The 19,534-nt window shown below is 35.3% G+C and overlaps 1 protein-coding gene across 1 annotated transcript in view; it reads right to left on the bottom strand.

Moving 5' to 3' along the window:
• Positions 1-18,693, bottom strand: part of LOC132112592 (regulator of G-protein signaling 7-like) — a 50,807-nt gene extending 32,114 nt beyond the window's left edge. Inside the window, exons 1-2 of the mRNA XM_059520132.1 lie at positions 18,525-18,693; positions 17,726-17,848 (exon numbers count right to left, since the gene is read on the bottom strand). Coding sequence (XP_059376115.1) covers positions 17,726-17,803 — 78 coding nt within the window. The 5' untranslated portion in view covers positions 17,804-17,848; positions 18,525-18,693. The remainder of the gene's footprint in view (positions 1-17,725; positions 17,849-18,524) is intronic.
• Between the last annotated feature and the right edge of the window lie 841 nt (positions 18,694-19,534).

The raw sequence follows: 19,534 nt of genomic DNA, 5'->3' as shown, positions 1-19,534 counted from the left end.
ACTTTAGATGTTGTACTATGGTAGTACCATGTTTTGTGGATGTGTACCACAACAACTCCATGTTTTTGTATAAAACTGTAAGATTAAAGTAACACAAACATCATGGTATTGAATCTTAATATGTCAATCTTTCAGTATCAGTTACCACAGCGCTACCATCTGGTAACATCACCCTAAGTAGTTTTTCTTGCATCCTCATCTTTGTGTTCTAAAATGATGAATAGGGAAAATAGCATGTATAATTTGCAAAGCTAAGGTGCAAAATACCATGGGATCCTGTATATTAAAATACCATCTAATTATGTGGTGGTGGTGGTACCACAAAAGCCTTTCTGTCACACATACAGTGAACAGCAGAGATGTCAAGTAACGAAGTACAAATACTTCGTTACCTTACTTAAGTAGAAATTGGGTGTATCTATACTTTACTTGAGTAATTCATTTTCAGCCGACTTTTTACTTCTACTCCTTACATTTTCACGCAAGTATCTTTACTTTCTACTCCTTACATTTTAAAAAAATAGCTTCGTTACTGCTATTTCATTTCGGTTTGTTTTCATTCCTGCTTGTCATCATTCAAAAAAAAAAAAAAAAAACCTATCCAGGTAAATCGCGCCATCCGGATGGAGTGAATTGATTGTGATTGGATGAGAAGTATAAACATATACCATTCTGACATCCTATTGGTTTGCACGCGATCCATCACACCTGCACATGACCCAAATCACATCACACTTCAGCAAGGACATAGCCAGTGTTGGGTCCGTTTATCAAAAATATATTTCTTAAAAGTAGGGTTGGGTATTGAACCGGTATCCGATCGCCTCAGAGTCAGTCCCCTTAAATTTCATATGAAACCGGCGTCAGACCGGTCTCCTCTCCGTCTTTCAGCGCAACACAAACACAAACAGAGGACACAAGGTACGTGTTTATCGATAGATTGTTAGAATATCTCTATCTGTGCAGTTCTTTGTCATAAATACAGTTTACAAAAGGTCACGAGGGAGCAGTCGGTTTCTCATCTACTGTAAAGTTTTCGCTTGTCACATCACAGCTGTTTCAAACATTCATTTCGCCGTTGACAGACTGCTTGTGCATTCAAAATCGCACTAGATTATTATTAAAATTAATGGCAAAATGATATTTCCTACTGACACACTACAGCAAAAGATATAAATAACTGGCTTAAAACCATTTTTGGGGTGAAAATACTAATGTGCCTAAGACTTTTGCACAGTACTGTACTTTACAAACGACATTGTTGCTACTTTATAAAGAACGAGCATACAGTAATTCACAGAACTGATTAAAGACAGTGACAGACAGCACTCATCTTAACTAAATATCAGAGTGAGTGACAGTAGAAACATTATGTGTGGTTTTGTATTAAATAATGACCCAGATTGTGAAATACATTTATTAGCCTTAGATTAAGGGAAGCACAACTTGGGAAATGAGAGCATTCAAGGTGAAAGCTATGGATTTATTTTAAATATTTCTAATGTTCTTTAATGTTATCCATAGTTTTTTTTGTTGTTCTTTTTTTTTAAAGTATAGGTTCAGGCACTGTTAAGGCGCCGGTACCATTTTAAAAGTATTGAAAAGGCACTGGACCCTACTTAAAAGTTATTATTTTTCACAGGCTCATTTACCAAATGGGTGCTTTCTCTTCATCCTCCACAAAATAAGCTACTGTAGGTAGTTCGGTAGCAAGACGTTTTAATAAATTATCGTTTGCGATTGACGACGTGATTGACAATGTTGTGATAAGTAGGCTATACCAACTTTGTAACTCGTTCCCCCCCCCCGAACACTGAACATAGCAGAGGTATGTAGCAAATACAGGAAGCTATCAATCTAGAAGGTATCAGGATTATGAGTTACTGTATTTTTCATTTTTAGTTTTTGATTAATCACTTAGATTAATCATTCATTTTGACAGCACTATAATGTTTATTGTAAATAGATAACCATAGAAGTCTAATTTTTACTAAGCCTGCACCAATGTTCTTGTCCATTGCCCTTGCAGATTCCTGCAGCTAAGCTTGGATGTACAATACATTTACATTCCATTAAAGTTTATTGATGACATGCCTCTGAAATTTGACTTTTTGCACCATAACAATACTTATAGGCAACTAGTCATCATATAGTTCTTTAATGTATTTGCAATGTACTAAAGTGCGTTCATTTTCAATGGGCATATATGCGGCTGAAACAGGTAGCCTAGTGCATCCCAAATTTTTCAACATGAACATTTTAATATAACATTATAGTCATTATGGCCTATGGCCTTTAGAAAAAATGTTTTTTGAGGAGGTGGGGTAGTGCACAATAGGCCCCTGTGGCGCGGCCTAAGCTTTTGTTCTTAATGGAATTTATTTTCCTTACATTACTTTTACTTTTATACTTTAAGTAGTTTTTTAAACCAGAACTTTTAGACTTTTACTTGAGTAAAAAGCTTGAGCTGATACTTCAACTTCTACAAAAGTCTTTTTAAACCCTAGTAGTTTTTGTGTGTATGAGCTTCTGAATTTGCGTTTTTCTGTGATTGCATGTGTGTGTATGTTTCTATGAGAGCATGTGTGGGAGGGATTTTAGTGGGTGTTCTGACTCAGCTCTGGAAGAGTACGATTCCGCAGAAAATGAATCCGACCACCCACCTGCTGCCTATTACCCAACAATTTTACAAAAAACACAAACACACAAATACAAACACACACAAACTCACATGCACACTAATTTAGAGTGTTGAAATAAATATGGCTCATAATAACCTGCTTTTGTCTATTTCTCCACGGCACTTCACTGACATTCAGCATTTGAGAATGATCATGACAACACCACTAAAAACCTCAAAACCACATAGCTTCGGACACTAGAACAATATGTAAAACAGTGGATTAGATCTGTCAAAGAGGTTTTTCTTTCTTTTTGGTTCCACTTCATATTAAGTGAGATTAACTACTTACATCAAAAAATAAGTACAAAGTACTTACAATGTTCAAACTATCTAACATATTGTTTTTTTGTTTGTGTTTTTTTGGCCATGGGTATGTTGCTAATATGTAAAAATAGTTTAACATTTTAAAGCACATTTTCTGAACACATGAGCAAAGACATGAGCAAAGTGTTAATTTCCCAGCGGCGTCACTAAAGTTTAAAATTGGAACAATTTGAACTCTGGGTTAAAATGTGTCCTTCTATGACAAACAAGGTAAACACAGGGAGAAAAGGAGCAGATAAATAATGTCAAGAAGGAGGAATGGGGGGAAAAAAACTGACAAATTTTTGGGGTATTTTATTAAAAAAAGCAGAAGTGAGTATTTTTAGCCCAAAACCTCTGGCCCTTCGTATTCACACGTGTCTTGAATAACAACAAGGCATTATGAGACTTTGCCTTCCCTAGCTGAATGCCTCTGTGATAAGCTTTAAGCTTACACCAACTGAGAATAATTATTATGATGAAAATTATGATTTATTAATATACTGGTACAGCCAGTATGTGTAGAGCCATTTCCACTTTCAACATGTTAGCATTAATAAATGATAGCAGTTATAGACTAAAGACCTTGACCACTCACTGTAGCAGCAAAAGACACCTTATTACTTTCATCCAGTGCTTGTTGAAAAGAAGGGAGACCAGATGAAATGCATACAAATGACCTGCTCTCTGTTAGGCTGTTCTGGAGGTGTTTAATAAGCCACAACACTGTCATTAAACACTATCCATCCATTGGCCTTGAGACAAATCCGGTGAACCACATTTAGCAAAGTTGCACAGTGTGTAGCAGCCACATAAAAGCTTTCAAATTATCAAGCCCGAAAGAATTGAAATATTATAGCGATTTTGTAGGTACGGCTGCAGTAATTGTAATGAGCCAAATGTAATGAGTCAGTCACTTAAAGCAGGGGTTGTCAAACTAGAGTCCGGGGAACCCTAGGGTGGCCACAAAGTAAAAAGCTGAAGAGTTCAGAGAAAAATAAATTTAAAACAAAATGAATACAAACAAAAGGATACAACAAAACGAAGCAAAAAACAAAATACAGAACACAAAACAAAACAAAAGGCAGCGGCTATTTGAAAATATCAGTATTTTTTAGCGGTATTCTATTTACACTGTGCAAATAGCTACAGATTCTATTTACACTATGTTAAAATAGCAGGAATTTCTGCTATTTCTGCTGCTTATCGCAAATAATGGCAATTATCTACACCTCAGTATTTTAGTACATTATAAAAAAGTATGCAATAATAACGTAATGAGTGTGAATTATAATGTTCATTCACATTAATAAATGGATGCCACTTTATTGGGACAATAAAGACCACCTTAAACCTACCCGATACGTAATTTTCAACTTTTTGATTATTTTCTCCATTTTTATTGAAAATAAATTCCTGCTATTTTAACATAGCCTCTGCCAACAAGGTGGCCTATTTGACACTCCATAAAACTAAATCAGGGTAAGTGGAAAAGTCCAAAACAAAACAAACAAAAAAACAAAAAAAAAACACACAGGGAACCATCATATCTGGGACAGTGCCAACAAAATATGATTTTCATGAAAATATTAATCCATAATATAGAATTTCACAGTGTCAAATGTCTCTGTTTCTAAAATATAATGTAATACTTTGACAGGTTTGATGACAGCTTTCATGTGATTCAACATTTTCACATATGCTCTTTCTCTTCTCTTGTTGATAATGTCTAATGTATTAAACTTTGACTTGTGTTAACAGCCACAGTAAAGCACACCTGCTGTTTCTCAACAAAGGTGTCAGAGACGCTGAGCATACACTCCAGAAAAAGTCCAGAACAGGCTGGCAGTTATCGGATGCTCTAGGAGCTAAAATCGATAGAGGAGGGAGAGGTAAGATGATGAGATTTCCTGAGGTTACTCAGGAATCCTCATCACAGAACAAGAAGTATCAATGCAGACAAGCAGGGCTTGGGGGACATTTACATTTCTGTGGATTTTAGGCTGTGGAAACTTGAAGAAAGTGTAGGTCTGTAGCTGTGGAGAGAACAATCAATTGAAGCAATAAGCGTCCCCTCACCTCCTCCTTCTTTGCTGTTCTCGCCAGCTCTCTCTCTGGAGGCTCGGTGTGTGATGTATGGGGCAGCATTCATTGCAATGCTGTGAGAGTTACCCTCAAAGCAACCAAACCGATAATGAAACACTCGGCTCGCATGTCTTCTTCAGTAAGACACCACAGCTGCAAGTTGTCCCCGTCAATGCAGGTTCACACATTTGGGATTCATTTTCTAAATAATATCTCCACTAGTAGCAGGCACAGAAATATAAAACATTAGATTTAAAATATGGCACAATGAAGTCAATGAAAGTCATGCATGCCTACAAAACATGAGCCTGTTTGCACCTTCTGCAGACATATTTCAGTGACCTTAAAGAGCTTTAACTAGAGACAATTAAGTCATTTTAAAATGATAAACAATTAATGCAATATGGTAAGTGGAACACAGCCATCTGAGAAATACAAAACTGCACCACTGGACATGAAGAGTCGATTAATGCAACTTGTAAACTCTACAAATCATGTGTGTACTGTAGTTGAAGTTTCCAGTCTGCAAGGACTGTTGGATCAATGCATTGTCTTTGCATTGAATTTCATGTTCCATCCAAGTAGACTGAAGGATTGCTTCTGTCTGCATTTTATTTGTTTATTCAATTTAAACGTGCACGTACAGTGCTATGAAAAAAAAAAAAACTTTTTTAATATTAGGACATACAGATATTGGATTGACATTGAACCAATCACATGATATAATTTAACAAATGGCATCTGGAATGCATATTTTGTAAAGATCTATATTATCTGAATATAATAACATTAAATTTGTATGTTCATGCTTTAAATTTTATTTATGGTAAAACATATTATCTCATTGGATCCTAAATCAGTGCTCCATTGTGAAATATTAGCAATGTACAATATGCCCGAAAAATAAATAAATTCTTAATAGACTAATATTTGATTATTTTATTTTATTTTTTATGTTTTTAATGGCAAAATATGTTTTTGGGTCCAAATGGTGAGGTAGTTATGACTTCTACTAGCACAGGCTCACAAAGCCAAGCCAACTAGCAATTCACTGAATAGATAGATTGGACTAGAGAAAAAAAAACACATAGTGGCATGCTGAAACTGGACTAGCAGAGCAGCACTTCAGATACTTTGTAGTTCTCTCTCAAAACAACACGTAAGGTGATGCCGACTTTCATCTTCGCTTTTTGTAATTATTAGAGACTCTTTTAACCTTACATTAAAAGGTGCACTGAGAAATCGGCAGTGAAATTAATTGATCCAAACCCCAGTCAGCAGTGCAATAACGTGCTAACGGCTCTCCACACTCAAGAGTGTGGCAGTGAGTCATTTCATCTCCTGCCTGACAACTCAGCTTTTCTTCATGTTGTACTGCCAACACAGGAAGAGCTGATCATAGGCAGGATCTCAGTATGTTGAAGAAAACACAGTGACATATAAAGGAAATGGTGGAGAAAGAGAAATGTGAGGTTAAGAATTTCAAATTTAAAAGAAAAGATGATAGTGAGAAGATGGAAAAACCAGACTGTTCCGCGGGAAGGGATTAAAGTCTAGAAATAAGAGAAGAGGGTGGAGAGATAGATCAAAGTAAAAGGAAGGAAATGATGAAGAACAAGGATAATGGAGACAGACTAGAAATGTCAATGTGCTTGCCTTTTGCTTTATATCATCTTCACTTTGCCTTTAATGCCTAAAATACAATAAAAACCACTGAACATTCAAACCTCGGTACACATAGGAGTCTTAGCACTCTGGTAGGGACGTTTTGTTTAAGCCTGAATCTTGTCCAATCCCATTCCAATAGCTTCATCCTCCCAATATATGTTCACGGTTGCATTGTACTTTCCAATAAAAGCATTTATAAAAGCACAAATACAATCTGAAAATTTTTTTACTGATTAACTGGCTGGGCTGGTGGAAATTGATAGATACAATAGAGATAATGCATTAACATACAGTTGCATAAATTTGCACTATATTGCATTATATATTAGATTTAACACTGTGCATTATATAAAATATGGCAAATGGTATATACAGTACATAATAAACATTGTTAAAAGCAAATATAAAATCCAAATAACCATAAAATTGTGCATAGGATGGAAAAATAAACATTTCTAACAACTTTTTTAGATTGAAGAATAAAATATGTTACTGATGTAAAAAGATGCATGTCTACTCAAACTCGATGCTATTTTGGTTTAAATTAATCTGTCAGATGCTAGCCAATTGCTAAATGCTAGTCAACATGGACAGGATGCATAAAATCCCAAAAACTACACAAAGTAAAAGAAAACACAACTCACAGTGCATTAAATACAGGTTCACTTGCAGGAAGTATAAGGTAAATCGTTGCCACTCGAGAGCATAAAACCATTAAAATGCACTGGGCATTTAGAAAGCAATATAGACAAGCAATAGGATTAATAATACTGGTACCGTTTTGGTTCAACATATAATACCTAATGTAAAAAATGTAAAAGATTCTGGAGCAAAACCAGTTAAGAACATCAGAGGCTTGTGATCAAGCGGGGAAAAAAATTATTAGCAGCAGTGATGGCAGTGAGATCAGATGGAGAGGGCAGAATGAAAAACATGAATGAAGAGAGTGAACGGAGGGAGGGAGAGCAGGTGACTGGAGACTTCCGTTTCATATAAGAGCTTTAATATGTGAGAAACAGGATTGAATGTCCCTGTGGAGGTGATAAGAAAGAAAGGGAAGGGAGACATGTACAATGGGCTGAACAGCCTGATACATGTGTTCAAGATGAGCTGGCCAATGGAGTTGCAAGGTACGCCTCATTTTCAAAATGCTGAGGAAAAAACAGTATGTTATATAATGATTCTGTGCTAAAACATTAGGAAATGAGAACATAATATGCAGCATAAACTGGAAAAGCCCTCAGAGACTACTTGAGTGTATGCAAAGAACAAATCTTATTTATATGATTACTGTGGATGAATAAATTGCTTTGGTGCATTAAAAATTATCCAAGTTGCTATAAATGGCTCCCTGTTGTGGTTAACCTACAGGTCACCTTTTCAAACACTTCACAAGATGAATGTGATTGACTACTGTAGTCATAATAGCCTGTTGGATGAAAACTTATACACATTAAATGACACCTTAGAGACCAATTCATTTCAGATGTAGAAATATCTTCCCAAGCATTACTTAACAATCATATATTAAAATTGAATATATTCAAGTTTCAATAAAAGAGTAAGTCCATCCATAAAATAAATGAAGAAATGAATCCATATTTCAAGGTCGGATTTCACAGACTAAATAAATAAATAATAAATAATCAAAAATAAATAAATAAAAATAAGTAAATAAATGAATTATTAATAAGATATATAGATAGATCAACTGACATCACCAAGCCTACTTTTTTTTTTTTGTTCATATGGCTAGATTAGGTCTGTTTCACTACACAAAATACATTATATTATGGAAATAAACACATGAATACACATAATCTAATTAAGACCTCAAAAGCTTTTCTCTAACTTTCCAGGGTTACATGATTTTCATTTTGGATGAAGCTGCCATAAATCTAGTCATATAAACAACTGTCTATTTGCCTCCTGAGGGCTACAACAACAGACGAGACTTAATTGACTGACGTGCCCATCTGATTGTCTCTCTGTTAAGAAGCGAAGACTCATATATGGATATTGAAGTATTCTGGATGGCTGACACTCAATATGATATGGAAGCAGTCAAACCTTCCTGCTGACAGCACTGTTAGGACACTCACGGACATCTATGACCCTTAAAATGGACAAAACTCAAAACAATTCAATACAAACAAACACAGATCAGTACTATCAGTAAAACAGGTCTATACTCACTCTAATGAATATTAAGGGTAAGGTATGTTCCATCATTGATATATATATATATATATATATATATATATATATATATATATATATATATATATATATATATATATATATATATATACAGTATTATATATTTTGTCTATATATAACATTATGTACTCTATGTTATATATTAAAATTACATTTATGCATTTAGCAGACGCTTTCATCCAAGGCAACTTACAGGTGCATTCAGGCCATCAATTTTTACCTATCATGTGTTCCAGGGGAATCGAACCCCCAACCTTGCGCTTGATAGCGCAATGCCAACCAACTGACCTACAGAAACACTAATATAATATATATAGAGAGAGAGAGATTTTATTTAAATCAGGAAATATAACTGGAAAATGTACATGCTGAAAATTTAAAACAAAAGTTCACTAGTCAAATAAGCATATTTGTGCAAAACTTGCTGAGTTCATGCAGCTCAAATTTTGCTGTCATTAAAGCAGAAATAAGACATTTAGACAGTGTTTTAAACTTGATATTCTTAAATTGATTTTTAGATCCTACTGTATAAGCATGTAAGCATCATTACATTTAGCACAACTGCTAACTTCCCAAATTCTTGAAGTGTCAATTTAATAAATTAGTTAATTTTAATAAATTTCCATTAACATAGGCACAGCTCAGCTACTGTATACTGAAATATTTATAGCAATATAAAAAAGTTGAGATTTAAGCACTGAATCCACAAGAAACTCAAAGCTAATTTATGACAGACATCTTTACCTCACAGCAATTGGCTGCCTACCAATGATTTTCCCCTCTCAAATCGCACATTTTCCAACTTATTGATGATCTCACCACTTGCTCCACTCTGCTGTCAATCCCATAATGCCACTCAAGTCTGCTGCTTGGCTCCCACAGAGAAAGAAATGAAAGCTTCACTCATACTCTGCCCTCTCCACTCCAGTAGACAAGAGAAGCAGCATCATGTTAATTGAATAAATAAAACATATAATTTTCAAACCCCAATGTTTTCCAGACAGAAATTTTTGGAAATATGTATTTTTTTGTATCTTTATATTTTTGTAGACTGAAAAAACAACAGGTACTCAACAGGGATGTAAAAATATATATTTTCATAATCAACAAGTCAGGCTGACAGTAATTGTTTTAAAATTTATTGAAAGTGGTCTACTTATTGGAAAAGTGGTGCTGTAATGGTTGTAGTGGCAGGGCTTTAAAGTTAATTAAATTAAACATAAGATGCAACTTCTCAGGCAGAGTTAACTGTCGTCAGTGATTCACTGCATTTGGCACAACGCTCTGTGAAAAGTTGCATCTCTACAGTCATACCCTTTAAAGCACACCTTCTAAAAATATTATAGATAAGTCAATCTTGCACTCTATTAGTCTGTCGTATGACTTGATTGACATGGTTGAACAAATTCTTCAATACATCACAGCAAAACTAATCTGAATTCCTACGTTGACAATGGTCTATTTTGTGGCTCTTATAATGCATAAAAAAATCCATGCATTAAAATTTCATAAAAAAATTATGCATTTACTAAAGTTTAAAAGTTTGGGGTCAGTAAGATTTTTATTTTGCAATGACACATTTAATTGATCAAAATTGATTATGGCAGTAAAGCCATATACTGCTATTGAGTTTATACTAAATTATTATGCAGAACAACTGCTTTTAACATTCATAATAATAAGAAATATCTTTTGAGCACCAAGACAGATTTCTGAAGGATACTGAAGACTGAAGTAATGGCTGCTAAAAATCCAGCTTCGCCGAGGTATACATTTTATTTTAAAATATATAAATACAAAAAGCAGATCCTTTCAACTGTAATCATATTTCACAACAATATTATATTTCCTTGAATTTTTTGTTAAATAAATACAGCCTAAAAGACTTCTTTGAAAAATACAAAAAAATCTTACCAGCCCCAAACTTTTGAATGGTCGTGTATATGTAAATTTGATGCATAAATACTGCATAAAAAATATGTATATGCATGCTTGGATGTGAGAAAGGACATGCACATGAGTGTGTCAAACAAGCACACACACAGTACAAAAAACATCAGCTAAGACCTATAAGAGCATATGACGTTAAGTGTGGTAATAAGAGAAGCTGGCACATCCGCTTAAGTGTCAGTCACGCAACATGGTTTTGAGTCTAAAAATTCCTCCAAGAGACAATTCCTCATTTCTATCTCATTCCCACTACAACCCCCGCTAACAGCACATATGTTACCACTCTTAAAACCATACTGACGTAACAGCCGGAAGAGCGTTAAGATAGCACACGATGAGTCATAATAGTCTGTCACCGATGGCAACTCCACTTAGGGTCACGGACCACCAATGAAGTATTTGCAATCCTCAAATCAAGAAGAAGGGATAAAAAAGACAAGCCATTCAACACTTGATTAAGTCAACCCTGTGTCACATACTTTATGGAGGCCCACATAAAAAATTGAGCTGTTCTGTGCTGGGTTTGGCCAAGATACTGTAGTGGTCCCTCAACAAAGGGTGCACAGCTTGATAAAAAGAGAGGCATGCTGCTCTAGATATGAATTATGCATCAGAAGGCAGAAGTGGAGATGGACATGTTGGAACAGATTGGTGTCTCCATCAGCTAAAAGAGATTTTTATATTCACCAGCAGCAGTTTGTGTGACTGGGCATTTTCAACACAATGTGATAGCTGGAAAGTCTAAAGCTCCTTTTCCTAGAAAAAAAAGAACTGTATTTTCTGAACTTCTTTAATACAAGAAATGTATGCTGCCCTTGGGCTATAAACAATAGCCTTAGTAGCACCACAATATGTATGTGTGTTTATATTTATGAGCCTATACGTTTGCATGGGTGTGTCTCAATATATATATATATAATATATATATATATATATATATATATATATATATATATATATATATATATATATATATATATATATATTGTTTATATATAGCTACGGGTGTGCTTGTCAGTTGTTTTGCCCATGGAAAATGAAGAAACATTTTGGATTAACTTTCAAGAGCCCTTGAAAGGCATTATACAGTATACTTACATATTCTTGAAACATAATTGAAATGGCTAAGAAAAGACTCAACAGTGAATACCCTTTTTGTGTTTTTTAAACAATAAAAAAGTAATTGAGATTTTAGAAATCTCACTGCAAATGTCTAATTAAAGTACATATTTAAAATGCTGTTTTCATTGTGTGCATACAGATAATTGTTATAAATAAAAGTCTATCATAAGGGGGGGCACTATGTAGCAGACAACAGGAAACACTTTTTGATTTAGTATTCTGTCTCCCTAGTCTCTGGACTTGTATCTGCCTCTTCCTCATAGTACGAAACCAAAAAGGACAGCTCAAAAATGTATAAGTCTACGTTAAAAAACACCAAGTAAGGTAAAACTGCCATCATTTACAATTAAGTAATTGTGATTTAATTTCAGAATTGTGTTAGGTGCTGAGTGCGAAAAGGGTGTATAAAGATATAGAATGGTAAAAACTTTAAATTAAGTATTTAAAAAGTTGCTGAATAATTTAGAGAGTGTCAATGTTTTCCCACCATTTTTTACTTTCATGAAGTCACACTAAAATTGGAAAGTATTGCAGGATTAAAAAAAGTCCCACAAGGCTCAGGTTTAGGTCCTGTGACTTTTACTACTTTACAATGTTGACGGATGTCATGTTGAGCAATGTATTGCAAACCAGTTTAATGGTATTCACATTTAAAATGTGGATTGAAAGCTTATTGAAAGAAAAAAAATATTGCTGGCATTTTGCTTGATGACATGCTACACTTCCAACAGTAGAAAACTAATAAGAATTTATCATCAACTGAGGAATTAATCAAGTAGACTACTGAGAATTACACTCGTACATTTCAACAGTATTACAGTATGTAGTTTATTCTGCCCTACAAAGGCAAAAGACCTTAACTCTCTAGAGTGTGAAACTGAGAAAAAATACTTTAAATTTTTATACTTGTCCAGCCAAAATAATTATAGGTAGGACTCTGGAAATCTAACAATGAGATGTTTTAGTAATGAAAATTATCTACACTAAAAAAATTGTGAGCTCAAACTAGATTTTTACCACTATTTTGAAGTTAATGTACTCTGACTTTGCAGTGTCTGCAAAACATGAGAAGTCACACCAAGGCAAAAGGCAGTAACTTCCACATTATGTTCATCACCATGGATTGATTTTATTGGGTTACAAGAAAAGGTAGGATATGGATTTAATTGCGAACTTTTAGAAGGCTACTGATTTTATGATTGATCATGCTAGCTACGACATTTTTGTCCACACGCATCCAACTAAAAGTGACAGCCTGCTGTATAATCTGCATTACAAAAATAAAAAAAATCTTTAAAAGTTATTCACAATTACGTATTGCTGCCAAGGTATCTAGTCTTTACAGTGCTTTGTTATATGGAGCTGTTTCAGTTTACAATGTATACAGTATACAGTATACAAAAATGTATGTCTACACCTTATTTAAAATGCTGCAGACTTTAATGAACAGTAAAAAAAAAAAAAAGCAGAACACCGTATAGCTCCAAACTGGCACCGTAACTTCATATTGACGTGCAGCTAAACAAAGTCAGAACACTGTAACTCTATTTGAGCGTTCAAAACAAAGTGAAAGAGTAGTAACTGGTGTTATACACTGTTCTGCCTTGGTTTCCCCGAGGCTTTTCCAAGATACGTTTGAGACAACCCATTATTTTCTTGGAAAAACAACCAAACTGACTCAAGATACTTATACACATGATAAAGGATGTCTTAAATGTCCCAAAAATTTCTATAACTCATTTTCGACAAAAGTCTAAGTTACAGCCTTTTGCCTTTAAACGGCAGTTTTTGCATGCATGTTTTTTAATGATTACTGTTGGCCAATCACACAGAGTGCACTTTATGATTTAACATTTCCAAGCCAATTTTACACCAAATTCTTCATTATATACAGTATTTCTCTCTTTTTCCAAATAAATGCAAACTCATGAATGGGCAACCAAGCCTAGAAATTCCATCTGTTCATACTGAATTGAAACAAATTTATGCACCATACTCCTATTGTACCAATTATATTCTCTCAATAGTTTATGATCAATCTAGGGAGTGCTTTTTTACTAGGGTTTTAATTGCTACTGTAAGAATGTAAGTTTACTGTTATATTTATAATTTTTTATGGAGCACATGGCAACAGTGGAGCATTTTCGATAAATAAATATTGAACAAATAATTACTTAATAATTGTTTTTTGTTTTTGACATACTGTCTATATACAGTATATATATATATATAATTTAGTATTTACATATACAATTATCTATATAATATATATATATATATATATATATATATATATATTAGTGGTGGGCCGTTATCGGCGTTAACGTGCTGCGTTAACGTGAGACTCTTATCGGGCGATAAAATAAATATCGCCGTTAATCTATTCTCAAAGTTGGGTTGGGAGCTGGGTCTATACTAAGCAAGCTATGATGACTTTTTGATATTTTATATAACTGATTGGCTGAGGCCAGCCTAAAAAGATGCTCAGGACAGTTGACGGGCCACTGCTGCGCATCGTCACGAAAGCTTATCTTTTTCACGTGTTTTTAAGCCTTACTGCTTGTTGATTTAAACATTAAAGCATCCAAACACAAGATGCGGAAAAGCTGAACAGAGTAGCTGGTTACTCGCGCGCTGTGTTCGGTGCGCACGAGAGAGATCGAGAGCCGCGTATCATGGACAGCGACACTGAACCGAGCTCTCTTCTGCAAAGATCTCCTCGAAGTCCCTCCTGCACCTGAACGAACAGATACAAATCGCAGTTTGAACAAACAAAAAGATGTGACAGAGCCCAATTCAGCACCGAGGTGTTCTGGTGTTCAGGGCTCACACAGAGAAAGGCTTGGAAAGGCTCAGTTATTTCTTAAGTGAAAGTAAACAGTTGAGGAACAAAATGGGATGTTTATTATATTGGATGCGTTCATCGTCTCTTAAAGTGACCGCGCCTAATTTAGCTACTGGCTGCTGTAATGTTAATCCAAGAAAATGAAAATGAAAATCACTCACTGCTCTTGACTGAATTACTTTGTAGTTTTAACAGTCAAACCAAAAATTATTCAGACACCAGATATAATTTTATATATATAGCAAAACTGTAATAATGTGAGAAATGTTGAAGGTGTCTGAATAAATGTAGGTTTAATTGTATATTTAATTTTTACATTGAAGACTATCCAGTGCTATTTTACATTTATTTATTTGGTTTCTGCACCGTGACACCTACAAACTTGAAAAAAAACGTAAACATTGTGTAAATGGCACAAATAAATTAAAAAAACGAACATACAAATTAAACAATTTCAAACAGGGCCCACTGGTACAACCTTCACCGGGTCCCCACTGACCCCAGCTACAGCTCTGCTCACGCCTGTTTCACACATACTCCGTCTGCAGTGCGTATGCAGTCCGGGTGCGTTATGTATGTGGTGCAGCACGGACTCGATGTGCTTTCACACAGGACGCGTTTACAGTTCGCTACTCGGTACGTAAACGATCGCTGCACTGCTGCAGACACAACGCTCCTGGAACGCAACTGGAATCCGTTAACATGGGTGCGTAAAAAATATGCAACGCATACGCACTGCAGACGGAGTATGTGTGAAACAGGCGTAAGGTTGTTTGCACCTTGTGCAATGTGGAATTAGTTTACAGCTTTTTCAAGCACTTTGCGATGCATTTTGGAAACAGGAGATGAGCCCCTTTTCTAATGCACCACCTAGCTTGATAAACCCCTTCTCAAAGACTTACTGTTTGTCAATTTTATTTGGGTAACACACATATTCTGAATGCCTTATGCAGAATTCGAATGAGCCATTTTAATCTAGATTAATCTAGATTAATTTCAAGATCACAGTGAGATTAATCTAGATTAAAAAAATTTATCTATGCCCACCACTAATATATATATATATATATATATATATATATATATATATATATATACTACACACACATACTTTAATTCTAAAATAAAATAATTAGAAGTCATTGTATACTGAATCAAGTGTAAATATGTCTGAAAAGTAACTGTATAAGTCTGCCTCTTTAAAGTTACTCCCTAGGACTTTTAAATCTAAGATTTTCAAGATCTACTTAATTTACAATGCTTCTGGGAAACAGTCCGTAATTCTATGATGATTTCCACTTACAGTTGCGATGCTTTCGGGAAAAGTGGTACCATTCTGCCTAAGGTCCTTCATAAATCTATTTTAGCTTTTTGTGATCTGTTAGAAAAGCCTGTGATAAGGGGCTGACCAGTAGTTATCAGTTCTGAATTGGGTGAGTTAATTTCTTGTGATGTGAAGAGAAGAGCCACAGTATCTCTGACTGCAGAGCATCGCTCGCTCATGCACCTCCACAGCACAGCACACCTAATAGGACTGAAGCAGCATGGGAGAAAATCAACTGAAGGGTGAAGGAAATGAATTGATAGAAGGAAGAAAAATAGAGTCCTGCAGGAAGATTCTGCAGCCTCTGATAGATGAATGATTCACTGTCTCCAAACTATATCTGACTGCCATGTTCTGACAACATATTTCAGCATCACCTGAGGGAACAGATTGAAATTGAAAATGCTGAGGAGAGACGGAGGGGCAAGCTGGTACAGAACAGAGGAAATAGTAGTCGTGATCGCACAGGTTCTGGGTCGCAAGTCTTTGCTGTACCAGAGGGTTGGGTGAAGGTTTGGCTTGTTAACGTGGCCTTGTTAGTCCCTGCTGGTAGATGTCGTGTCTACACCATCTGGCAGCAAAACTCATAATTTTGCACAAATCTCAAAATGTTTATTCTGAGTTTTATTGAAACTATCCATTTGAAATGTTTATTAAAAACATTTAAATGATACTGAGAAATGCTGCTTATATTACACTTTAAGAAAACAAATGTACAAATAAAAACTGCATTTTCGCAATGTTGATTAATTTGATATTGCTAGGCAAAATCATCACAAATGCTTAATAAATATTCAATAGATCAACAAGTCCTAATGTCAGCATAAAAACTAGAATTATGAATTCATCAGAGAGAAGAACTAAGATAGGCCTACCTGATTCATCACCAGAGCTCATTTAAGCAGGCTACTAATTAATGATACAATGACTGACCATGACTCAAACTGTAATTTGCCACACAAGTCTTTAAATATGTGATAATGGCTTTGTGAAAAATTCATGTTTCTTTTTTGAGTCTCCATAGGATGAGTGGTAACATTAGTGGCTCTCAGCCAAAATGACAGACTTCAGTTCCCGATCAGCAATACAAATGACTTTGACTCAAGCAGTGATGAGCAAATTACCAATCATAAGAAAGATGGAAAGTAAGAAAGGTCCAAAACGTTTTGATGTCTATCTCTCCTTTTTCAAAACACAAGCTTTTCCATTCCTGTTGCTTCTCAAGAAAATGCCCATAGGGACTCAATGTCACAAGGGAAAGTTGTCAAAAAGGCAAAAAATTAAATGTAATATGCTATTCCTATCATGACAACTTACTCCTGCATATAGTCACAAAAGGTCAATGTGTGGTAGCAAACTCTTTCCTTTTTTCTTTTTTTACAAAAAGCTCTTAAGATTTGTGTCCATACAGAAACTGACTTTCCAAAAATAAAAATAAAATGTGACCAATAGCACCTTTATCACCCCTCACCCCAACCCACAATACCTTTCCCAAAGCAACCATCTTAATTTTTCAAAATCCTACCTTTCTGTAAACCAGCATGTTTGGTGAGTCGTCCGTCTCTCCATTGCTGTTTGGATGGAGGCTGTTGTTCTTCGCCATGGTTCAAAAACTCTACAAAACAGCTACTCCAGTGGATATATGCACCTGATAGAGAGAAGCAAGGCACACACACACACACACACACACACACAATGATACACCTCCTTACTTAAAACATCAAAACTTGCATGATATACAAATATGCTACAACAATGCAGAACTGATCAGTTGGCAATGTCTTCGTGATAATCCCCACCTAATTGTGTTGTTTGTAATTACAACCATGCTTTATCAACGATACATTAGAGAAAACCAAAATGCATAGCTATCATTTGGATTACAATCATATTTGGCTGTTTTAAAATCAATCAAGGATTTTCTCTCAAGGTTAAAAGGAACCGGTTATCAAGTAAACGCGGAAAATCTGATGACAGTAGATCACAGATCAGACACACTTTTCAGTTTGTAATATCGGTGGGACAGCCAATTGAATGCATACACTGTTCCACCTCGCGCTGCACCCGTATGTCATGCATGCGAACGCTTTAAAAGGTGTCAAGCAAGATTCGCTGTCTTTTTTTGCTTCAACCCGCCAGAAACGGGAGCAGGAAGCTAATTTTCGTGTTACCAAAAATGCAGTCTTGCACAGCCACCCGATCCCTTCAGAACCACAGACAGCTCCTCAGGCGGAACTGCAGCCCTTGCACGAGTGCTCAGAAACCTGGCATCACCAATAAGATGCACATCACAATCATAAAGCATCACTTCTGTTCACTCTCACCTCAAACTCGCCCGTCTCCCCCTGATATATGGATCCGCGATGCCAGAGTGGATCAAGCTCCTGCAGTTCGTCAGCTATCAGACGTATCATTCATTGGAAATATTAGTGAACCTTTGCCTGATGCTGACGCGTTATCGCGCGCAGGGATTCTGCTGAAGGACGGGGCACGCGCCAGCGACAAGGGCACGCGCATCCAACCTTGAACCAATCCTGGAGTCTACACAAAAGAGGAGGGTGTGCTTTTCGTTGAGGGATTTGGCATTTTTGTTTTGTAAATAGCGTAATTATTTTTAATTATGTCACTAGATAATAATAATAATATAGCATAAAATATTGCATCGCTTAATTATTAATTTGTGTTAATTAAAATATTAATTTTAAAATATAATTTGTATTATTTAAAATATTAAACGATTGAACTACTATTTTATTACAACATAAAAATATTATATTATTATTTACATTTTGCAGACACTTCAGTTGTCAAAAATATCTTACTTTTGATCAGTTTTCTTGTTTACCTGAAACCATGATCTTGGTATTGTTAGCTCCATGCTCTACTGTTTGAGCTACAGGAAAGCTGTTATTATATTAAACATTGGTAAATAGTTTAAACAAAAAAAATTGTAAAAATAGTTAGTTAGTTATTTATGACAGCTATTGGGAGAGTGATAAAATCTATGGAAAATGTCTGTCTCCAGGTGGCATTAACAGACAAAAACATTAGAAATAAAAACTGATAATCTTGCTCAAAATTTATATTTTAAAGAAGTGCACTCTGAAATGTCCACTTGTTCTATATATACACTACTATAATTACTCCCTAAAATTTCAGGGCTGAGACCTGAATCTCAGGTTTTGCAATAACAATGCACAGAGTTAATCAAATTAATAAATGGTCAACCAACTCTAATGGACCACATGATATGGACTGTTTAGCCCCTCACACAATCTTTAACATTGTCCAATGAGAGTAAAGACCCTCAATGGCCCCTTGCATGTAATTTTCT

This window comes from Carassius carassius, chromosome 32 (assembly GCF_963082965.1).
Source record: "Carassius carassius chromosome 32, fCarCar2.1, whole genome shotgun sequence".
NCBI lineage: Eukaryota > Metazoa > Chordata > Actinopteri > Cypriniformes > Cyprinidae > Carassius > Carassius carassius.
This window is presented reverse-complemented; position numbering and strand designations above follow the sequence as displayed.